The sequence below is a fragment of the Ambystoma mexicanum genome, chromosome 12, assembly GCF_040938575.1.
Source record: "Ambystoma mexicanum isolate Mex_15411 chromosome 12, UKY_AmexF1_1, whole genome shotgun sequence".
NCBI classification, from domain to species: Eukaryota; Metazoa; Chordata; class Amphibia; order Caudata; family Ambystomatidae; genus Ambystoma; species Ambystoma mexicanum.
Genome location: NC_090936.1, coordinates 1161667805 through 1161692992, shown reverse-complemented (window position 1 = coordinate 1161692992; position 25188 = coordinate 1161667805). Strand labels below are relative to the sequence as shown.

Sequence of the window (25188 nt, the reverse complement as noted above, 5' to 3'; positions counted from 1 at the left end):
GAGGGCCACTGTGTTGTGTTCAGCATACGAACCGGAGGGACCATACAAGTTGGACACAGAGTTGTTGTCAGGTAGGTGATAGTGTGATGGAAGAAGGCGTCACTTTCAGACTCCGAAATTAAGATTCCCTTGTTTGGGAAATCCAGCCGTTCATCTTGATCATTGCATTGGAATGAGCTGACCTTCTAGTGGATCCTTGTGTGTTAATTGAGTTTTGTTCTTTCCTTGCAGGTTCCTAAAGTACGGATGCTGCACCGCTCTCATCGGAATAATCATTGCCCTCTACTTCTTGCCGTCGCCAATTGATCCGGAACCGTTCATGTAGGTTACCTTCCAGACGAGTGCTGGGCACGGGTTGTTTTGGGAAATAGGTTCTCTTTGGTTGATACCGATCGTGCAGGGAACCAGTGTCTTTGCCTTCGCAGGTGGGTTTGGATCTTCTTAGTGTGGTTTGAAAGCAAAACGAACATGCATTAAATGGCGCTGCACCCTCGACACGTGGCGAGGTTGTTTGCCTCTTCTCCCACCCGTTCCCCTTCTTCTGTAGTTGGCACAAGCGATGAGAACCAGAAGTACCTAACTTGTACGTTGATAGACCTGCACTCCCACATCTACCCCGGTATGCAGGGATGTCATCGAATAAAGAATGCATTTTAAAACCAACCCCAAACATTTAGGGGGAGGTGGGATTGGGTGGGAAACCCCCAAAAACAACTAAAAGAAATGGGCTTTTTTTAAAGATGTTTTTTATTCGTTCAAAATTAATTCTTTGTTTTATCATTCGATAAAATCACATGTAACCATCTACCCCATCCTCCGTTTGAGGTATTGGGCCTCATTACGAGGTTGAAGGTAGCCTTGCCTGTAAGAGGGGCAAGGCTACCTCCATACCGGCATGAAAGTCCGGGACCCGCAAATGGGCAATTACCAGGGTATTCCGACCCCGCCGGACCCGGTAATTGCCCTTTCACAGTGCCGGTAAATCCCGATTCCAGCTCAATGGGGATGGGGATGCCGGTAGCACCGGCACCGTTCATTACAGGGCCGGTGCTACCGGCATGCTGTCCTCGTGGGTGCCTTTCATTCCGCCAGGGCAAACCTGGCGGAATGAAAGGCACCCGCGGCACAACTCAGTTTCCCGGTCCGGTAACGACGGTACCGGCAAGCATACCGGTACCTCGTAATGAGGCCCATTGTCTGTTGGCATAAGGTGGGGCGTGCCAGGTCTTCTACATGGGACATCAAGAGTAGGTGTTAATGACCTCATAATTACCTTCTCAACCATTGGGCAAGGATTCAGGGCAAGTTTGTTTAACATTTAATAAACCCTAGTTTAGTAGACCATACAGGAACACAAGCAATGCAGGTGTAGTCTCTCTCTTAACCCATCCCTTCCTGCAAGCTAATGTCCTATCTTCTCTTCTCTTCTCTCTCCATCCTTTTCTTTCCAAACTCCTCTCAGATGAGATGCCTATTCTCCGCTTTCTCTCATGTTTCCAGTACACTCCTCCCTCCACTACAATCTGGATTTCATCGCGATCATGCCACTGAAACTGCTCTTCTGCATGTCACTAAGTTCCTTTCCTCTACCCATTACTCTAAGCAATCCTCTCCTCTCTTTTTATTCGCTGCGACTTGCCCTCTGCTTATGATACGATGGCTCACCCTGCTCTTTGTTCTCTTTCCTCTCTTGCTTTTCTTCCTGTCTTTGGAACGGCTCATGTTCCGTTTACTGAGCTGGCGAGTCTTCTGCTTCCTCTAGGTTTAGGAGTCCTGCAATGCCCAGTTGTTGGTCCTTTGCTGTATTCTCTTCGTACCATCCCCCTCGCCTGCATTGTTCTAGCCTTGGTCTATGCTGGCCCCTTCTCCCACCATTCCATTGAAGAGTCTATATATCATTTGCCCCCTCTTCTGCCTGAAATCCTGGTGTCCTTTCTGCGTCCTCTTTATAGCTCCTTGCTTGCCTACTCGTGTCGTTTTGTTTTCTTCTTTCTTTCTGCTTCTATGACTTTTCTTCTCAGATGGGTCTTGTCGCACCTTGACCACCGTTTCTCACTCCTTCTTGATCTTCCTGCGTATTCTCTTTCCCTGCTTCACTTCATGTTTAACTCTGCTATCCATCATGTATATTTGCTTCCTACCTATTCACATAGTTCTAACAGATTCCTTCAGTAATGCGGGTGCCGCCACCCGCCCTGCTCGGCATCAAAGCACAGGCCGCACCACACTCTGTGGCAGTCCGGACTACCATGCATGCTCAATGCGCAGAATAATCGTGCTGCTGCAGGGGTGCGCCGTGCCCTGCCCCACCTAAGTATGTGTTTTAATCAAACTTTAAATCTTTCAGCTAGCGTAGAAACAAGGGGGCGGTGCCTGTCTCCTGGCACCCACATTTACCAGCCATATATGTGCGCAGCCAGTAAACACTCCATAAGAATACATGTTCAGGCTGTCTCGATTAGTATATGCAAGTATCCCCATGTACTAACTAAATATCCTGCCACGGGACAAAACAAAAAGGTCATTGATGCAGCACAAATGCTGCTGCACCACCATGTAAGAACACTCATTATGTTGACTTTGCCCTTAACACCAGTAAAGCATGCAATGCTACACTAAGAACACACATACTTGCTGTCTGCATAAGTGCCCCCGCTCTGCCCATGTAAGAACGCACATCGTATTGGCCTTGCTCCTTCAGTAAGTAAAAAATGACATTCTACAAAAAGAGTCCTGTCTGCTTGTCTCATTGTGCTATATGCCAGTACCCACAAGCAATGACATACCCCTGTTGGCTTTGCCATTAAACATGGCATGCCACAATAAGAAAGCATGTCCAAACTGGCTGCAGCAAAATGCCAGTCTAGCCATGTAATAACTGGTATCATGCTTACTTTATCATAGATGCTCAGAATGAAATGCCATGCTACAATAAGTAAGAGAACTAGCTAGACTGGCTGCATTAAAATGGCAGTCTAGCTTAGTGATAACACCCATCATGCTTGCTTCATCATAGATGCCCAGTAAAACAAGCCATATTTGAGTGAGAAATGGCTAGACTGGCCGCACCCACATGCCAGTGTAGCCAGGCATAAACGCATCCCATGCTTGCTTTATCATGGATGGATGCACATTCAAAAATGCCCCACACCAGCCAAAATGAGCTCCTTGGCGGCCGGCCCAGCAACCACACACGTCATGCACTCGCCCATTCACATGCTCACCCATACACTCACACCTTTGCATGCACAGCCATATATCGTACACACTCACTCATTCACACACCCATTACATAATACATAGCACACCCTTGCATCCACGCATACATGCAACACCCTTGCACGCATGCACACACGAGCACTTATGAAACAAATGTTTCACCTTTTCCTGAATCCATCTTCTCCGAGGGACTACTTCAGGAGGGACTCCGACAGCTGGCCCCCACGCACCAGCCTCCACCAAGCCGACAGGAAGCAGGAAGCAGGAAGCAGGGAGAGCTTCCTGCTTCCTGTCGTGTGTAATGGAGTCGGCGCGTGCACCACAAATGAAATGTTTCTTTCTGAATACCAGCTGCTGCAAGGAACGTTCCTTCTACTTGGCAAGCATCCCTGCTGCTCTGGTCCAAATACCATCTAAGATCATCTCCTTGTGAGGGCCCCCGTGCTCTCCAACTTTGGAATGAAATGATCTGACTTCAGAAATCAATCCCTTTTTCCCGAAGTCTGAGTGCATGCACTCGGAGTGCAGACTTCAGAAAGAGAGGATTTTTTCCTGAAGCTTGATGGGGCCTCCCTCAGGACATGGTGTGGCTGTGTCTCCCCCCCCCCCCCCCAAAACTGCCAGTGGATTCCTTCCTCCCACAGATTCCTCCTCTATGATAGAAATGTTTTCACCACCATGGGGCTCGGTCTGGCACTGCATTGGCTCAGCTCGGTGCCCCACACCAGATGTGATGCTGTGTCCAGTGTATATGAGCTGCCATGCAGCATGACCCAAGTTACTTTTTTCTGTGCACTGAGAACGCTTTAGGAACCCCAATTAGCTTTTGCCTGTCTCTGCGTCATGCCTAACACTGCAAAGGCCTCCGGCCTAAGCTCTGATCTGCAAGACTGCAGGTCGTGCCAATCGTTGCTTCCGATGGCCCTTGGGGAGCGTGTCGCTAACTTGTTCACCTACTGCCACACGCGTGGGACGAGGACCCCCTTCCAAGTCTCCATCAGCAGAACCCAGGAAGGCAAGAACAGATGGAGGAACGGTTCCCCTGACCGTAAAGACAAGAAGCAACAGCACAGGAAAGGTCCTGCTCTCCTGGTGTCTTCTCCAAGCCCCACTATTCTTCCTCTTCTAAGAACTTGTCACCTCTCCAGTGATTTTATTTTTTAGAGGAGTTGACTCCTGCAGGTACCATTCACCACTCCCTTCTCTACTCCGCAGAAATAAGAGTTTGCAACAGACAATGCCTGACATCTTTTCCCAGGAGCCGGCTTCTTCAGCCTCAGTGGCTGTTGCAGGACCATGCGCTTGGTGAAGCAGGCAGAGTCCCATAACCGCATGCATGCAGGCTCGGTCCTGGCTCCAGCAGACAAGGCTCCATCCCAGTGCCTTGTAGCTCCACACTGAGGCGTTGAGCCCACAGACCTGGTCCCTTTTGCGCCGCCGAAGCAAGCAATTCATAGGAGTATGCACTGTTCCTCATGGGCAAATTCATCGCAAAGGTGTCCGACATCTTTGATGAAGAGGGTCTCATTTCTTTTGGGATGGAACCCCTTTACTCCGTTGGGGCTGAGGACTTCCCAGAGAAGTTCTTTGGAGAGAGAGCGGACATGATGGAGTGGGCCATGGACCTGCAGCAGGCCAGTGGCGTGGACACTTTCCGGAGCTGGATATCCTTCCAGCACTGGTCAGACATCATACTTCTTTTCAGAGAGTGGTGGCCAAGATGGTGGAAACCTTCCATGTCCAAGGTCCAACACGAATTTACCAATATTCTGGATGAAGGTCTTCCCTGCAAGACGCTGCTTTGTTTCAATATGGCGGTTGCAGCCCCTGTATAAGTGGCCTGAGAGAAACCTGTGTCGACGCATGCAATAGACCGGGATCTTGCATAGAAGCATTGTCCAGCTTCTACGCATCTTGAGTTTCCCTCCACACATGCATCATCCGTGAGTTTGGTAGTGAAGGCCATGATGGTGGGTGGTGTGGCTAAAAACGACTTCTTTCACCTCACTGCTTCTGGACATGGGGAGCCAGAGAATGGATGCCTGGGGACGCAAGGTGTTTGCATCGGCCAGCCTCATCGCGAAGGGCCGTTAATGTGCCCTGTCCAAGTACGTATTTGAACTGGAGTGCCCTCACCAGGGCAGCAAAGTACTTGCCTGAATAAGAGATGACGGAGGAATGTAATGCGATGAAGAACGTAAGGTAGGCCGCGCACCAGGCACTGTAGATGGCCCTCGACATGGCCGAGTGTGTGGCACGAGCCATGCAAACTGGGTTGGTCCTGAGCGGGCAGTCTTGGATGCGGACTTTGGCATTCGCTCCAATGTCCAGGCAAAGCTTCTGGACACTGTTATTAGGGGTATTTGTTGATCATGGACCCAGCTCCAGGAAGCAACTGAGCTCTTAGCAAGTCATAGGGGGTCATGGTGCGCACATGGTGAGGGAGGCTGAGATGCAAGTGTGTGGGCGAGTGGGTTGGGTGGGCAATACATCAGAAAGGAATCTACAAGGAACCGGGGAAGAAACTGGTGCTTTGACGCAAACAACTTTGTCTGGGGCAAAAGCAGACGCTTCCCCCCAGACATTTAAGGCTTCAACGCCTATGGCCACATCTTGCCGCAGCCTTCCGCCATTACCTGGTGGGGACAGTACTTATGTCCCTTCGTCTCGTTCGGCCACAGTGTTAGCGGTCTGGCACCCTCTGACAAACCACAGCAGCGCCCTCCCCCGGCCTGGGTAGAGGCTGTGGAACTAATGGAGGCGGTTTTCACCCCTCGGATGTCTCCATATTAGCCCATGGGGCAAAACCTCTGAAATCAACTTTGTCTATTTCAACCAGGTGGATGGGAGGAAAGCCCTGTTGATCGAAGAGTGGCATTGCCCCACTTTTGGGCATTACAGATCGTGACTCGGGGTTACTGCATCCTGTTGAATACCCACCCAAAGTCCCTCCCTCTGGAATATTTTGCTTCCCTCTCCTGCTGGAGGTGGTCCGTCAGCTTCTGTCGAAGGGCTTTTTAAAATTGGTGCCCTACTTGGAGCGAGGCAAGGGCTGGTCCAAAGAAAGATCGGGGGTTGTGGGGGATCATCCCATCTTGAATCTGAGGTTTTTTTGCCACCTCTGCCCTAAAGATGGGGGAGGAGGAGGGGCGCTGCCTTGGCCTTGCGTCAGGAGGATACGTGGGCTTTGCTGCACACATTTACCAAGCATTACTACCTGGATTCCCTGTCTGGGCAGGACGCTCGCTTGGGCTGAGTGTCGGGGCAGGACGCTCGCTTGGGCTGAGTGTCGGGGCAGGACGCTCGCTTGGGCTGAGTGTCGGGGCAGGACGCTCGCTTGGGCTGAGTGTCGGGGCAGGACGCTCGCTTGGGCTGAGTGTCGGGGCTGGACGCTCGCTTGGGCTGAGTGTCGGGGCAGGACGCTCGCTTGGGCTGAGCAGTCGCCAGATATTTCTGGTGTAGGTGGTGATTTCACTCTCCCTTCCCTCTTTTAGATTTCTTAACTGCTTTGGGAGTCTATCATAGTTGAGAAATCTGTGGCAAGAACGAATCCATTTGAAGAAGAAATGTTCTTTCTGGTGGATGTTCTTCCCACCAATTCCTCGTCGCGCGACTCTTGCGGATTGCTAGTACGCCTCATCTGTTCTGCGGTTCCTCATTGCCCGAGTGCTTAAGACGGAAGTGAGGTGCCAGGGGATGTTGTGGCTTGATATCTACAGGGTCCGACATCCCTTCCGGTCTGGGTTGCGTAATGGCGCTGAGCGGGGTCAGCGTTGCACCCCTTGTGGTGGAAAAATGGCCAAAGACAGCTGGAGCTGGAATATGTTGGATGGGGATCTGAGAGGAACCTCCATCAGCACATGAGTGAAAGGTAAGTCATGCGTTCTTCTCCATCTGTTGCTGCCCTTCGTTGTCTCTCTCCCTGCTCGTCCTCAATTTCCCGAGTTGTGCATCGACTTCAAAGGTGTTGATGGCCTCTTCTTTCTGCTTACGGATAGTTGCCCCCTCCGGTTATCTTCTCTCCTTTGGTGGCCCGCTTCCTCTCCTCCTTGTTCTCCTTCCCGCTTCCCCCATTCTCCCTTCTGGTCCTTAAATTTGGAATGATCTTCCCCACTGTTGTTTTCCTGTTAAAAGCTTCCTTTCCCCTCTTTTCTGAAAGCTGCTCCTTTTCTTGTGAAGCGGGGGTATTGGGGAGCGTGTAGCAATCTGGTTTTACTGGGTGGCATACTGGAGCTGTAGCACCCAGTGTCTGTGATGTCAGTGGGACTGTGGGTGTGTGTGTGTGTGGTAAGAGTGTGTGTTCAAAGAGTGACGGCTGGGGGAAAGAGTGGTGGTGCCAGGGTGTGCGTGCCCTGTGTCTGTCGGTCGGTCGGTCTGTCAGGGTGTTATAACGTATCTTAGGTACTCGGAGTAAAAGTTGAACTATAGCACCTGCCAGTACATTGAAGCTTGGATCCTGCGTCCTCTATAGATTGGTCTCGGGAGGATAGCTCAGGGGGCAACGTGCTCGCCTTTCCCGTGGCCACCCAGTCCCGTTTTTTCTTGGAATTCTGGGACTTCTCTGAATTTTAAAACTGAAAGAAAAACCTGCAAGTCCCAGAATGCAATTGCAAAAGCAGGACCGGGTGGCTTCTCGCTCATGGCCATGGGAATCTTGGGAGCTCTGATAAAGGGGTGCTGCCCCTGTACTCTTCCCTCTTCTCTTCTGGGTCCCATCTAGAAGGGCGTGAAGAGCCAGTCAGCTGCTGCTTTCGGCCCACTTTAGATCCAACAGCCCTTTCTAGCCATGTCCTCCTTCATATGCAAAGGAGACATCCAATGAAATAGAAAGAACGTATTTTTTTTATTCTTATTTATTTATTTGAATAGGGTATTTTGGTTAAAAAAAAAACCTTAACACCAAAATTGATTAAAAAAAAAAAGACATCCAGCATATCATCACATCTAACAATGACATCATTCTATTATTTCATCAAGTGGAAAGGAATGAAATATCACAAAACGAACCCAAAACCTAAAATAAGTGCATTATTCAACATTTCAACGGATAAGGAAAGTTATAAGAACATGCAGGAATGTAACGTTTCTCCAACCACCCACCATCACCATCACCATGGCAGCAGCAAGGAGTCCCGCTGGCCTTAGTTTGGTGAAATCTACTCGGGTTTTGAGGTTCTTTGTTCATTCGATATCCCCCGTTAAACGGCGCGGGAGGGGCACCTAGTCAGGTGCATGATGTTGCAATAATTACCAATACCCAACCAGACATGCGTCATTCAAGGATCCTTCTGGAATCCTTGTGGATGGTTTTTGGGGGTGCAAGTCCAGATGGACAATAGATGACACGCAGAGAGGAAAAAGCAGGAAACCCCCAACTTGCTATACCCCGGCCTGCGGGAGGAGCAGGCCAGTCGCAACCACGACCACTCCTGCTTCTAGTCTCAATGCGCTGTAAGTTTGTAAAGACTGGAGGAGGTCTATGCCCCTTGGAGCATCCTATCTACACCGTTTGGTGATGGCTCTGTCTGGTTCCTAAGGTCACAGCTACTGTTGTATTGCCACCGGGTGTACATGTCAGCACTGTTAGTATTGCCGGCTCCTACTTCCTCCTCTTCATCAGATTGACATTTAATCCATCACATTCCACCCTTGCTACTGTGAAGTGCCTGGAAATGGGATTGCGCCGCTTTTTATTTCTCCTTTTTTTTAAAAAAAAAAAGTGTTTCTGTTTGAAGCACTATGTGACCTCTCGCAAATAAATAGATGGCTGCAGGCCTGGCTGGAGATGTCTGGGGGCACATTTCAACCTGATAGTTTGGGGGGGGTGCTTAGGTCGAAAACAGCCTGAGGCACCCGGCAGAGAGTGGGGGGGTAGATCTCTGTCCTCGGCTGTGGCCACCCTCTGGAACAGCCTCCCTGCCTCTCTCAAACTTGAGCAGACCACCTCGGGTTCCGGAAGCAACTCAAGACCTTCCTTTTCGCTTCTGTTTGCCCTCTTCCCTGCTGATGCTCCTGTCAGCTGCACATACTAGTCACCTGGCCAACCTCTGAACCTCATGGGCTCCAGGCCCTGCACGACCAGTCACCCCTTGCACTGCCTCCGGGCCTCCCACGCCCTTAGGGACTCTAGCTGCAACCCCTACAGCCAGGGCCGGCCTTAAGGGCAGCAGCGCCCCGAGCGAAATAGCGCCCCACCGCGCGCCCCTGGTTAACAGGGGGCTGGGCGGAAGGGGGCAGGGCCAGGATGGGCAACTTTTTTGTTTTTTTAATTTATTTTTTATTTATTTTTTAACCTCCTCGCCTCGGCAAAGAGATTAAATAGGGCGCGTTAGAACCTCATTGTCATTGAATGAGCCCGCTGCTGCGGGTGCATTGAATGACAATGAGGCGCCTGCCACTACGCCAGCTCAGGGGACCTCTTGAAAGACTCCCCCGAGCTGGCGTGGTGGGGGGCTAATGGCGCCTTTTCTTATGAAAAGTGCCCGCGGCGGAGGGGCACATTTAAATGCACCCACTGCCGCGGGCACATTTTACAGTAAAAGGCAGCCTGCCACGCCTTCTCCCACAACTCCAGCTTGGGGGAGCCCTTGAAAGACTCCCCCGAGCTGGAGTGTCAGGGGCTAATGGCGCCCTGGGGGGGTGTGGTGCCCCTGGCGGTTTGCCCAGCTCGCCCACCATAAGGCTGGCACTGCCTACAGCCCCCTGCTTCCCTGCACTTACTTGAGCCACCACCCCGGCAGCCCTTACCATGCTTTTTGCCACTGCACTACGGCCAACCCCCTGTCAGTTCTCCTAGTCCTCTCCCTGCATTTGCACGATCTGAATGACACAAGACCTAGTATGATAGTTTTTTCTGCCTCACTTTGTCTGCCGTTCCTTGTCTTGTCGCCCCTAGAAACACTTGTGTACAGGCGCGTTATAAATGACTTGTGGCATATTTTAAGAGCCAGACGAAAACAGAGTGAATATATTGCCGTGTTACAAGATTGCTAACTGGCAACATGGGGGCAGTTGCTGGGGGGGGGGAATCCCCCTGAGGCTCGAGACCCCTTTCGTTTGAAAGGCCCTGAATTGATGAGGTGGAGGGGGCGAGGTTTTTGGTGCGTTTATAAATTTGCTTGGGAGTGCAACCACCAAGTCGTCCCTTTTCGTTTGTATTCGGCAGGTGGAACGGTGGCGCCATCAAGTGGTTAAGTGAAGCATTAATTTTTTAATCTTCTGTTTCAGCCCTATTTTATTTTTAGCATTTTTTTGGCAAGATGGAATGTTTTGTAGATGGAATTGCATTGGCAATCCCACCAGGTTTTCGTCGTCCTACGCCAACAGCAGCCTCAAGTGCCCAGATCAACTCCATGCCGTGACTAATGGGCAGCAGTAAAGTTCACAACATAACAGGCTGTAAACTCTTAGAAATACTTTGCGAAAAACAGACACATATGTCCAAAAAGCAGAGCAAAATAAAACGGTCCTTTCAAGACTTGGACTTGATTAGGATTTGTGTACTTTTCACATCATCCGTATTAAACAATTTAAAGAACAATAGCAACTCCCATTTCTACCAACTCCCTGCAGCTTGTTATTGTGAACAATGTAAAGAAAATCCTAAAAACCTAAGGGGAGAAAAAGAAAAAAAATGCATTTTCTGGCATCACGTCGAACAGAAAACATGGACCTAAACTGGACATCTTAAAAAGAGGAAAACGGGTCTTTTTTGTCACTTTCTTACTAAATTGTCTTCAAACGCGTAGGGACTTCATGGCATTTGCAGGGCTTTAATAACACAACAGGTGTATTTGTAAAGCGCAAGTTCACCCCCGAAGGGGCATCTTGGCGCTAATAACAGATCTTTAAACATACAAACAAACATTTACACAACATACACAGAGCAAGCACTCTGTTTTATTCACACAAACATCCATCATGCACTCAGTCAAAACACAAGCATACACCCACACATTTAAATAAATAAATGAACATACAAATGCACACATTTAGATAACATACATGTACACATAACCACATTGTGTGAATGTGTGAGGAGCGCGGGACCCATGGGACAGTTGTGTCACTTTTTTACTGGGCGTCTATTATCGATGGCCAGTAAATAAAATTCTCCAGCATTGGATCTTTCATGGATTCACATGCTTAGAATATTCCCCGTCGTCAGACTGGGAACCCTCGGTACACATATATATAGTCATTTCCAATAGGAAAAACTTCTGCCCTATCCCCGTCTGCGTCCTCTACGGGGCCGCCCACGTACGCCCCGTTGGACGTGATGGTATATAAGCCCCGCCCCCGCGGGTCCCTTCAGATTTCAACCGTCTCCAAAGATAGTGGGATCTCCTCGTGTATTTTCTTCAAATACTTATCGATTGTTTCTAACTCCTGCGAGTTGGTCTGTTTGGTCCGCTTCCAACTCCTACGAGTTTTGTTAGTTAATCTGGCAATAATGTCGGGTAAGCCTCTTTTCCGCCCGTGTGCCACGTGCGGTCTAAAGAAGGTTTATGAAGGGGATGGCCACCTTGACTGCATCTACTGCCTTCACCCCCACCACTCGGCGGACCAATGTGATATCTGCAAGGGGTTTTCCCAAAAAACCCTGAAGGACCGGAATCGGCGACTGGTCTCGTGGCTGAACGACGGCGCTGGAGCGTACCCTCAATCGGAGGTAGGATCGGTGCGCAGTATCGCCTCAGCGAAAACATCAGAAGACTCCCGACGCTCACATCCGTCAGAACCTCCGGCCAAAAAATCACGGCCTACGGGGAAGGACGTGCCTCGAAGTCATTCCTCTAAGGCCTCATCGAAAGAATCGACGAAGAAATCATCTTCCTCTTCTTCTTCGTCGAAGAAAGACAAGGACAGGCCAAAATCCTCCTCGAGCGATCAGAAAAGATCAGCTACGAGTAGAGAGGCGGATAAACACAGGGAGAGCTCCGCGAAGGCGGGACCGCCTAAGCCACCTGCAGGCCTTCCGTCGACGACGACGATGGCGACGATCCAAGTGCCCACTCCGTCACAGTCCCCCGCCTTTCAAACGGGCTCATCGTCGACGACGATTCCCTCGTCGACGGAGTTCCAGGCCTGGAGGCCAGAAACGTTCGACATGGGGCTACCCGACACACTGCTACAAGAACAGCCAGTTTCGATCGCCTCCAAAGAGGACGACGGCTTCAGAATAGTGAGCCCGGAAGACCTGGGGCTACGGCCCAGATTTCCTTCTGGTGCAACCTGCTCTCAAGTTTTCACCCAGCCTCCAAACGCCCAGGCTACTCTCTCCATGGAGGTACTTTCCTCCTTACACTCGCTCTTGAAGTCCCTGGACGAAAGGCTCCCGCCTGCTCCGACGACTCCCCTCGTCGACGAGCCCGGACCTTCACACCGCCCGACTAGATCGGTCGTGGGCCCAACTGCTCCAACAGTCCAGGAAGAAGGTGAGCTCTCGGACTCCCTCTCTGAACAGGGGTCAGCTTCTAATATCTCCCTCTCGCCGTCGAGAGACCCGTCATGGGTTTCGGATGTGGAGGTGGATCCTCCGAAAAGTCCCATTCACCCATCTCCACCGGACGACATAGGGGCCTTCCATTCCATGATGGAAAAAGCCTGCAAGGAGTTCGGTTTGACCCAACAAGAAGAAAAGAAGGACTGCTTCCTCTTTGACCACATGGGCAAGAATAGGCGTTCCGTTTTTTCGATACCGATACTGGACCACGTATGGAAAGAGGGCGTCCAAACCATGCGGCATCCATTCTCGGAACCTGCGGTCAAAGGCCGCGTAGAGAAGAAATTTAAAGTTCCAGATTCGACGCCAAAATGCCTCTCTGCGCAACCCACGCCTGACTCGGTGGTATCGGCGGCGGCGACGAGAAAGGCAAAGGCCCAGCATAAGTGCTCTACCCCGCCGGACTCCGAAGCTAGACGCCAAGACGCTTTCGGTAAGAAGATCCTGTCAGTGGGAGCGTCAACAGTGAAAGCAGCGAACTCCCTGGCAATCATGGCCAGGTATGACAGGGAGATGTGGCACAGACTGGCACCCATTTTGGACCACCTCCCCGAAGAACACAGAAAATCAGCTATGTCCCTGGTTCGTGAAGGAGAAGAAGCCTCGAACCATGCTATCAATATAGCGGTGGACCTGGCAGACTCGGGGTTCAAACAAATTAACAATGGAGTGGTTCTACGACGCCAGGCCTGGCTCAAATGCACCAACTTTAGACCCGAGGTGCAATATAAGGTCGTCGACATGCCTTTCGAAGGTGACCACCTGTTTGGCGAAAAGGTGGATGAGGCCTTGAAAGGAATGAAAGAGGACTCTGAGACGGCGCGCTCGCTGGGCTCCCTCCAAAGCGGTAAGCCCTTTCGTTCCTTTCGCCCCTTTAGAGGAGCTACGGGAAACGCACGATTTGCGGGATCCAGGGATAGAGCATTCGGGAGGTCTTCATATCCGTCCCAAGGTTATAGACGCGCCTCACAGTCCTCGACCCGACGCAGAAATTTCCAGGCCTCTAAGAGACGTCCCACTTACTCGTCGTCGACGGGAAAACAAAAAGATCAACAATGACGTTCTAGGAGGGAGAGTGTCAAGTTGCGTCGAGGAATGGGAGTCTATTACGACAGATCGGTGGGTTCTGGACACGGTGAGACTGGGACATTCCCTAAGATTCAAATCCAGACCTCCAAAACGTCCACCGATATGCCTGTCTCAACCACACCTAAGCGTCTTGCGTCGAGAGGTTGCGCTCATGCTAAAAAAAGGCACCATCGAATTAGTACCTGCCTCACAGAGAGGCTTAGGGGTTTACTCACGCTGCTTCGTAGTAAAGAAACCAAACGGGAAGTGGCGCCCCATCCTCGACCTACGGGACCTCAACAAAACCCTGCTGAGTCAAAAGTTCAAGATGCTTACTCTACAGGAGGTAATCAGATCGGTCCAAAAGAACGATTTCCTAGCGTCTCTGGACCTCCAAGATGCGTATTTTCACATTCCGGTGCGCACTCACCACAGGAGGTTCCTGAGGTTCCTAGTCGGCCAAACACACTACCAATTTACTGTGCTCCCTTTCGGCCTGAAGTCCTCCCCAAGAACCTTTACAAAGTGCCTAGCACCCGTAGCAGCCTGGCTGCGGAAGGAAGGGCATCACGTTTACCCGTACCTCGACGACTGGCTCGTGAGGGGGATCCTCCCCAGCGTCGACCAACGACAGCCTATTGACCACCTTGCGACTGCTACAGCGTCTGGGATTTGCAGTGAACTACGAAAAGTCTTCACTAAAGCCCTCGAAGAGCTTGAAGTTCCTAGGTGCTCAATTCGACACCCACACGGGACTAGTGAAACCATCCCGGGAAAGGTTGTTAAAAATCAAACACCTGACAAGCCAACTTCGTTTACAGAGAAGGTTGTCAGCAAGAAAATATGCGGCTCTCCTCGGCTCCATGGCATCTTGCATCCACCTAGTCGCGAACTGCCGGTTGTTCAGGAGACCTCTACAGGGGTTCCTATCAGACAGATGGAAGCAGGCCACAGGCCGCTGGTCGGACAAGATAATAGTCGACGACGAACGAGTTATCAAAGCCATCCGATGGTGGAAAGTGGCGCGCAACCTGGACAGAGGGGTCCCCTTGCAGGAGCCGGAATTTCAGAACACCATCATTACAGATGCCTCTCTGTCGGGCTGGGGAGCACACATGTCACGTCACCAAACCCAAGGCAGGTGGTCGTCGACCGAATCTCGCCTACATATCAACGTCCTGGAGCTAAGAGCGGTGAGATGGGCCCTGAAATCTTTCCTCCCACACATCAAGGGGTCAAAAGTAAGAGTGCTCACGGACAATACGACAGCTATGTTCTACCTGATAAAACAGGGTGGCACCAGATCCAGGACCCTCTCGAAGGAAGCTCAAAAGATCTGGCATTGGGCTTTAAAACACCACATCTCCCTAGTAGCATACCACCTACCGGGAGCGAAGAACTTACAGGCGGATTCCCTGAGCAGGACGATGTCACAAATACACGAGTGGGAGCTGGACTCCACTCAACTCGGGGAAATCTTCGAAAGATGGGGGACCCCGTCGATCGATCTCTTCGCCACGGAAAGAAACCGAAAATGTGCTCAGTTCGCGAGCAGATGGCCCCAAACAGACTCCCTGGGGGAAGCGTTCTCGTTTCCGTGGACAGGCAAGTTCCTCTACGCCTTCCCTCCATTTCCCCTCATACGGAGGACGATCCAGGGGATCCACAGGTACAATTGCCGGGTTATCCTAGTGGCCCCGCGCTGGCCGAGGCAACCATGGTTCTCAGACCTCCTTCATCTGTCGCTGGATCAGCCGATACCATTCAGGAAAGTACCGAACCTCCTGTCCAGGGACGAGGGGACCGTGTGGCACCACAATCCGGACAGCCTGAACTTAACTGCATGGCTCCTGACTTCTCGGAGTTCGGGAACCTAAAAGTCTCGACTGATTGCCGAAGGATTCTGCAGGCGGCCAGAGCCCCGTCCACTAACAAATCATATGCAAGCAAATGGAAAAGGTTTTGTATATGGTGTCAAACACAACAAAATATACAACCTTTGGAAGTAACTCCGGAGCAAATCCTCCCGTATCTTCTTCATCTTGCGGAAAGCGGACTGTCATCATCGTCAATCAAAGTACAACTGGCGGCTGTTTCAAGATTTACCAGAAGAAGACAGTCCCCTCCACTATTCAGTGACAGGCTAGTGAAGCATTTCATGAAGGGTCTGTTTAGAACCTTCCCTCCGGAAAAACGGTTCCCACCGTCGTGGAGTCTGAACACGGTTCTAGCTGCCTTAATGAAGCCTCCCTTTGAGCCAATGTCCTCTTCATCTCTACAATTTCTATCTTGGAAACTCGCGTTCCTAGTTGCCATCACTTCGGCTAGAAGAATGTCGGAACTACAGGCACTGGTCATAGACCCTCCATATCTGAGGTTCTTTAAGGACAAAGTTATTTTATCAACTAACCCTTCATTCATCCCAAAAGTACCGTCGGTCTATCATAAACACTCGACCCTGGTACTCCCTACTTTCTTTGCATCTCCTTCGTCGACGGCGGAGAAGGCTCTTCACACTCTGGACGTCAAAAGGGCACTAAAATTTTACCTACAAAAAACGCAAGATATCAGAACCACCAGACAGCTATTCGTCGCCTACGGCCCCTCGGCTAGGGGTAAGGCTATCTCCAAACAAGGTCTGGCTCGCTGGGTCTCCTCGGCGATTACCCTGTGTCATTCCAAGGCCGGGAGACCTCTACTACATCGTCCCAGAGCCCATTCCACGAGATCGACATCTTCCTCCGTGGCTCTATGGGCAGGAATTCCGCTGACGGACATCTGCCAGGCGGCGGCATGGTCTGTTCCGCACACGTTTACGCGCCACTACTGCCTGGAAAAGCAGCACGCGGATGAGGTACAAATGGGAAGGGCAGTGCTTCGCCACCTTTTTCAATGAGGTAAGCCAAAGTTTCAAGTAAAATGCTGCCTATTATTATTATTATTTGGCCTCAGCCGGTTTTTTCTGAGTGTATACATGGAGGTGCATAGTTTATTGACCTAAACATAAGTGGTTGGGTAGATATGTGCGCAAGGGGTGCATACTGAGTCATATGACATAGCATTGTATGGCGAAAATCCGTTTCGTATCAGTATAATAAGTTGTTGCTTACATACATGGTGTAAACGGTAGTGTTTGGGGGTGTCTCTACGACTGTAAGTTACATTGCACTCTCACCTCCTTCTTGATGTTACTGCTTTACAATCTATTCTAAGCATGTGAATCCATGAAAGATCCAATGCTGGAGAAGGGAGTAGTTTCTTACCTGTAACTCCATTTCTCCAGCATTGGTATCTTTCATGGATTCACATGCGCCCTCCGGCCTCCCCGGACTGCAATGTGGAAGATTGGTATGCAAGCAAGTTTTCCCCCCGTTATCTTGGAGGGGTCGAAATCTGAAGGGACCCGCGGGGGCGGGGCTTATATACCATCACGTCCAACGGGGCGTACGTGGGCGGCCCCGTAGAGGACGCAGACGGGGATAGGGCAGAAGTTTTTCCTATTGGAAATGACTATATATATGTGTACCGAGGGTTCCCAGTCTGACGACGGGGAATATTCTAAGCATGTGAATCCATGAAAGATACCAATGCTGGAGAAATGGAGTTACAGGTAAGAAACTACTCCCTTCCTTACCCCAGTGCCCCCAGCGCCTCACAATCACACATAATCCCATTCATCATTGTGATTATGTCTGACTTCAAGACGCTGGAACACCATGGAGCAGGCATGGCATTTTTTACTGCGCATGGTTGATAACGCAAGCATGGTAAGTGTTATTATGTAGCTAGATTGACATTTCAATGCAGCCAGCTCAGTCATGTCTTATTGTGGTATGGCATTGTGTATTGGGCGTCATTGGTAAAGCAACCACGATAAATGTTATCATAAAGCAACACCATCACTTTTATGCTCTTAGGCTAGCCATTTCTTATTGCTGTATGACATTTTGTATTGGGCCTGTTTAGTAAACCAAGCAAGCATGATAAGTGTTATTATTTAGCTCGACTAGCATTTTAGTACAGCCAGTTTGGGCATGTTTTCATACTTTCGCATGCATTTTTAATGGTAAAGCCAACTGGAGTATGTTCATATGTGGGAATACTGCTATATATTGGCAGAACAAACATGGACATGCTTTCTTACACTAGCATTACTGCCATTATGCACAAAGCAAACCTGAGTGTGTTCCTATATGTGAATAATAGGGTATAATGTTGCAGTCAGGATGGAAATGTTTGGGCACAGCCAGTGTGACATTGTTTTATACTGGGACATATTGTGGGAAAAGGCATCATGAAAATGTGTTGGAGAAATGCTCCTGTGCACTGTTGGTGGCTTACATCTATTGGATTTCTTTTTATGATTTACCCTACAAAACCCAATTGCAAACTGTTTGGCTTTTTACCCAATTTTTCTAAAAAGTGTGCTTTAAAATGCACCATTATCACCAATTATTTTAAAAACATTCTCAGGCGGAGAAACCCCCCCGAACGCCCCTTGTGTGGTGTGGGCTCCTTCGCTATGCTCGGTCGCTTGGCCATATCAGCTACAAATATTTACGCCCCTCCAGTTAAAAAATTCACTGCCCGCCACTGCAGCCAGGATTGGAACCTGTGGCCATGAGGTGAAACACAGGTTCCTGTAGGGGATACATTAGTCCACTGAACCACAGACCCGGCTTAATGCTAGATCTTGGGTTTGGAGGGTGTATATGGGTGTTCTGGTGGTATATGGGGGCTGAAAGGCCCAGAGGAGAGCAAAGCCCTTGGTAGTGACACAGGCTGCACATGCCCTATGCTGGCCCTGTTACCTACTTTTTCAAATAACATGAGTCTGCTGTGAAGAAATAGCCCAAAGTAGCTCAAACTTGGGTGACGCGATCACGCTAATTTTCCCCACACAATTTGAGGAGCCCATTTGTCTGAGAAATAGCCTGTAGGGAAGGCATGGTATCGCAAGTATTGACACTGACACAAGGGATACAATTTGTAAAACCTTTTTTGAAAATGTTGGGGTTGGAGAAACTCCTATTTTGCCCTATAACTTAGATGGGGGTAGTCTTCACCATCAAACGATAAACAAAACAGTCCTAGTGAAATCCGTCGAATCAAAATGGCCTATGCTAACAAAACCTTATGCCTGCCCTATCTCTTGTACAAAAGTGTAAAAAGGAGAAATGTATGCAAAGGAAAAATCAGTGCTCAAATGAATATGTGGCTGAACCAGCTCTCCTCCCCACATTAGGCCTCACAGGGTAAGGCAATCCTTTTAGGCATGATGACACACTCTGGCTCAAAACCGTGGATCGAGGCTCATCTGGCCTTCCATGTTAGTCTTTCTCTGACTTCAAAATGTATGAGTCAAACAAAACGGTCACATAGGTCCTTCTCTACCGGGCTCAGACCTTTCACCACACAGTTCTTGTAGTGCCCCCTCTGCCGGGCCCAAACCTCTCACGATAAAGGTCAACAGAAAGTTGCAATAAAGTTCAACACGAAGTTGCAAGGGGGGGCCTCCTTTCCCCAAGATTAGCATACTTCGGGTCTCCCTCAATCAGGCACGGACCATTTTCGGATGTCCAAAGTCTTTCGAATGTGCGTGGGTTCCTTACAGACCACCGCAGGACCACTTCAACTCAACGTTCACTATTTTACTTTCACCCTTGCCATTTATTTGCCTTTTTGTTTCAAACAATGTACCCTTCACTAAGACTTTCGAATGGGCTTCTTCCATTCACCGGACCACTCCGTTACTTAGTATAACTGATCTCGCAGCAGCATTGCACTTTGAAGTTCATTCACAGGTCTGCTTTTCTTCACGTCTCATCCACACGCATGCAGCCTTCACTTGTGATATGATGTTGCTACTTCATTCACTTTAACACGCTCTTGCCATCTCACCGGCTGTGTGTGCTTCTTTCTTGTTTAGCGGTTTCCAATTTACGAATCAAGGTTAGTCTTGCAGGCTTGGCTTTGCCTCCCCAACTCTGCCGTTCAACCGGGAGGGTCGCTGGCATCCTTGAAACACAATGCAATCTTCACTTGTGGGATCTGGGCTTCTTCGCGTTTTTTTGTTGTTGTTAATTTCTCGGTATATGGTTTATTACAAACCTTTGCCAGCATGTGGTAAGAACAATCTATTCATCATTGCCTTTTCAGTTATTAGTGAAGGATTAGGAGCCGTTCTTCGTTTAGTTCGATAAATTCTGTTTCACAAGCAAAGCATACCATGGATCTTTTTGAAACACCTCCTGTATAACCGTTTTCTTAAGGCAAAGATTAATTTCACGTTTTCCATTTCGCACAACTTGTGCCACCAGACGTCAACATCTCTTAAACGTGCATTGTTTATGAATGAAGACTTTTATTCTTGTTGAGTTTAACTGGTGACATACAAGTACAAGATGTTTGAATGTCTTTTTCTTCGTGGCACAGTCGACATAGTTGGTTATTTGTATTGATCTGCTTTCACTGGAGTAGTATTTCTTTTGTTTTGAAGATATTTAATCTGAAGCACATAAATGTTGTTTGATATACAGGAACATACTTGGGTAGGTTGGTATTTTGTTCATAGCCTTTATTTCTGGGCGAATGTGAGATTGCAGCTTAATTTTTACTCGATCATCTTCAATTCTAATCCAGTTGTTATCCAGAATTTCCTTTTTGACTCATTTGGGTTGTTAATGAGTAATTCCTCTGTGATGTTTGCTTCGCCGAGCAGATTGGTACAGCATTTGGCCCATGATTGAATAACAGGGTCAACATGATTGGGTTTATCGCCCCTAAAAATGTGGTGTTGAGTGGCGCCACATTTGGGTTGAGGTTTTCGATAAAGCGACAAGGCGTTCCACTCAACAACTGCAATTAGTGATCGTAGTCCCAGTTCGTGCCTGATGATCTGTACTGGCATGCTTTGAGGTAGATTTAGAATCTGTTTCCAAAAGTGCCCATTGATGGTGGGTCAAATTTCACGTGGTAAGCATTGCGCTGTTACAGCGCCATAGGTAACTGCTGGACAAACTTTCTGCTTGGCTTGTAAAAGCTAAGTACAGGTATTAAAAAAAATGTGCCAAATTTTCAATGTATGATTTGGCCTTGCGTTGTCAAGACTCGTATTCTTGTTTTTGCAGCCGTGTGTTGCGGAGTATCGTTTTTATTTCCGTTAATTATCACTCCTAGATATTTAGCGGTTGGCCCTTGGAGTAATGGTTGTTTTTCTAGGTAGCATTGTATTTGTATTTGTATTTTATTGAATTTATATAGCCCTTTATTCCAAAGTGCTTTGGAACGTATTCTTCTCCGCTCTTCCCTGTGTGGATTCTAATACCAGGAACGTGGTTATATTGGTGTTAATTTTAAGGATATTTTTAGCTGTATAGCTATTTGGGAGATGTAATTTCCTTTGTAGACCAATTTTGGTTTGGTCTAATAAAATTAAGTCGTGTGCGTATAGAAGTCTTCCAAGTCTTTGACCGTTAATCTTTGGGGAGAATGAGGTGTCTTCATGGATTGTTAAAGCCACCTCAGAAATGAATAGTTTAAACAGCTCCGCCGCCAAAGGGCATCCTTGCTTTAGGCCTTTAGTTGTTTCTATGCCATTGGTCAGTAGACTATCTTGATTCAGTCTGATTTTGATTGTGGTGTTCGTATATAAGGCCATGATTGGATTCAGTATGTTCTAAGGGCATTCCCATTGTCGTAGCCTTTCCCAGAGTAGTGGTCGATCAACACTGTTAAAGGATTGTGCGAAATCCACTAGAGCGATGTATGGTTTGCTCCCTTTTTGCAGGGCTCTAATCTTCAGTGTGTTTAAGAGTAATAGATTTAACACACACCTCTTACGAATCCGCATTGGCGGTTATCAAAGTGATTTGAGGTTCTACTCCAGTCCAGCAGAAGTGTGGCATACATTTTCCCCAGCACATCTAAAAGCGCTATGGGTCGATAGTTTTTTGGGTCGTCCCTTGAGCCTCTTTTAAAGATTGGAATAATTACTGAATAAGTCCATGATGGAGGACGTTTTTTGGTGGTAGCTATTGTGTCAAAGAGGATCTGACGGAAGTTAGCCCACTCTTTAAGAGCGTTCTTTAGCAGGAAGTTAGAGAGCCTGTCGGGGCCAGAGGCATGCAAAGTACTCAATCTCATAATTAATGTGAGAATGTTGTTGTTAGTTGTTTTAAGATTCCAGTCAAATGTTATAATTTGTGCATCTTCAAGTTTTTGCTTCTCGTTGTGTCCTTGTTCTAAAGGGACGGCTTAGTGGCTTGAGCCAGACGTTGGTTCGGTAATGTGGTTTTACGGGGTTGAGAAGAACTTAGTCCCTGATATTGAATTGTTGATTAGCGTTGTTTGCTCCGTGGTGGTTTCGTTTAGGATCGACCAAAAGGATTTTGTGTTCTTGTTTGATAGTATTTTCATTATTATCTCAGCAGCGTGTTGGAGGTGCATGCTTTTGTGTGCAATTCTTCAGTTTTTGTATTTTTGTTTTAATGTTGTAGTGTATTTGGTACTTATATTCCTTTTTTGGAGATTCCTAACTGCGTTTTTTTAAAGATGTTTTTGTTGTTTAAGGGATGAATCTGCTACAAGTGTGTGTTTAAAAGTTCGTTTCATGTGTTTGGAAGATTTTTGTATAAACGTTTGCAACAAGGGCACGTAGTTGCAGTCTATGTTTTCACTTGCTTTGGATGTTTCATATGTTTTACACAATTGTTCAACTCCTTCAGGTGTGATGAATAGTCGGTTTCTGCCGGTGTTGAGCTTGACTTGATGGCAGTATTTTTGAAGCAAGAGGGTATTAAGCCAAGTCAATGTGAGCTTAAGTAGACTATGGTCGCACTTGGTGGTTTCTGTGATTTCTAGGAGCTCTACTCGTTCGACTAAATTGCTGGTTACAAAAAAGTAGTCTATGGTTGAGCTGGCAAGTCCATTTCACCAGGTAGTGGCAGGGGGACATCTCCTTTAATGCTGCCATTCAGCATGCGGAAGTCGCGAGCTGAGCGGGAAGTTCCTTTTTCAACATTTCTCCTTTTGCTGTTTTTAGATTAGAGTTAGTGTTTGTTATTTTTCGCGTGGTGTTATTTGGGTTTTTTGATAGGCAATTTGCATTTAAGTCTCCACAAACTATAATTTTAGGGTTGTTGTATATTGCTAAGCAATCATCAAGATTTGTCATCATGTCTATGAATTAGCTTGGTTCCCAATTGACTGAGTTCCAATAGATGTTCATTAGAATTAGTGTGTCATAAGATTTCTTCTGTGAGCTATTTGTTTTCAGAATAACAATCTGCATGTTCACATTGGGATGTTGAATAGATTGAGTACTGAAGTCAAGTTTTTTTCTTTATCAACGTTAATAAACCGGAGAAGGCACGTTCCGTGCGACTTTTCTGTGCTGGATTCTGGATTACTTCGTAGTCGTCGGCTATTGGTTTGTCAATCATCCAAGTTTCCTGGAAACATAGTATGTCAAAGAGGTCCCAGGCTTTCATGTCAGAGGTAAATAGGTGGTGATTGCCCTATGTCTTCCAGGAACCTATTACGATGGTTCTCTGTGTAGGGCATATCTCGCTCTAATGTGAGGCTGTTGGATTAAGTGATTTGGCTAGCCAATCCCAGTTTCTTTTGTCAAGATTTGATTGCCTTGTTTGATTTTGTGCAATGATGACATGGGCAGATTTACCGGCTTGAAGTGGTTGTATGGTTATCTGCAGACCATTTATTTCATAGATGCCGTCAACTGCTAGTTCGTGGTGTTGCTTTGTATTTGGTTTTTAGTAATAATGGTTTTTCTGTTGGTTTTTGTGATGGCTGGGGAAATTCTTTGCGGTTAGTTTGTTTGGGTGTGTTTCGAGGATGATGCTTTGTGCTTTACGGTCACACACAACTTTGCACTTGTCAGCTAATGTGAGAAATGGTGGAGATATGTAATTGACTTCCATTTGTGTTTTTCCAGAGGTTGGTAAATTTACAGCATTTCCTTGTGTTAATGTGTCAGATTCTTCAGCCACTTCTTTGTGACTAAACACTAAGACATCGAGTAAGACTTCGGTAGTGATTGAGTCACAGGCGAATGAGGCTTCGGCTGGCTCGATGGCATCTTCCACTTGTTTTGAGGTATGATGTTCTTTTTGTCCCACAGATGTGTCTGGGATATGCTGTTTTGTGCTCCTAGTGGCTATTTCGATCAGTATTTTCTCGAGGCCATGGGTCTCTTCCGGTCTACTGAGATTGCGAAGAAAGCTTTTTGTGCTAGTTAAATTGATAGATTTCGTCTTCTGCGGATTTTTCAATTTCTTTGATTGATTAGTGCTTATTTCAGCTACTTTGTTTTTACTCATTCTTTTTCTTGTTCTTTTTGACAAGAAAATTTCATAATTTTGGCCTACTTGGGTTTCATCTTCAATGGGGGGATTGGTCTGCAATTTCTATAGTGCCGGCATTTAGGTTCCAATCCGCCACAGTTACTGTTGGTTGTGAAATAACTGCAGGAGGTTGGGCAATGTCTAATGTTATTCGATCCTGATCCATACTTGGTGTAGTTTGTGTCCATTTATTTAGAGGTTCATGTAGCTCCGATTAGTATGGCGTGTTTTTATTGTTTGGTGTTATTTCCAATAGAGGGTGGTGAATTCCACAGTTGTGAGTGTTGTTTGCGGGGTGATTCGTCAATTTTAAAATTTCTTTTGCAGCTTCTAGCTGTATGTCTTGGTTTGTCCCCGATTCCGTCACGTGTTCGCACAGTAATTTTTGAAGTAGAGCCTGTGTTGCGTCTTTATCATGCCTCTTCTCAAGGCTACTGACTGCATTTTCAATATAAACTAGCTTGGAGTTGGGCCTCCCCCTGGAACAGCCTCCCTGCCACTCTAAAGCTTGAGGAGAACCATCTCTGGTTCCGGAAGCACCTCAAGTCCTTCCTCTTTGCTTCCACCTTCGCCCCCCCTCTCCGCTGCTGATCTGCTCTCTCTCGGCACCATGCACCTGGACACCCTCTCGGGGCCAGTCGTCTCTGGATATGGTGTTTGTGTTGCGGAATTGGATGCGAGTGTCCAATCTTGCGATTCTGGTAAGGTAGATTTCATTTTTGATGAATTAGGTTTCATCTTGTTTATTTCAGCTATTTGACCACTGTTTGGTGATGAACTATTTATGAGTTCTTGCTGTCCGTGTAGTTTCTTTCTGCACATGGTGTGCCATTTTTACAGTGCATGCTGTTTTCGAGCTGTATGGTCATATGGGCAACTTCTTCGATGAGGAGATCATTTTCCAAGTTAAGGGTCTTTGATGTATCTAAAAATGTTCTATGAGAGGGTTTTCCCTTCAGAAAATAGTATGGAAGGGGCGTTGGGCTTTCTGATGTCCAAATACGTCTTGTTCTGAAAAATTACACCTGATAT

The 25188-nt window shown here is 47.8% G+C and overlaps 1 protein-coding gene across 1 annotated transcript in view; it reads left to right on the top strand.

The window, feature by feature from the left end:
- LOC138514333 (adipocyte plasma membrane-associated protein-like) overlaps window positions 1-25188 on the top strand; it is a 176002-nt gene that overhangs the window by 70871 nt on the left and 79943 nt on the right. Inside the window, exon 2 of the mRNA XM_069629769.1 lies at window positions 232-321. Within this exon, the coding sequence (XP_069485870.1) occupies window positions 232-321 (90 nt within the window). The remainder of the gene's footprint in view (window positions 1-231; window positions 322-25188) is intronic.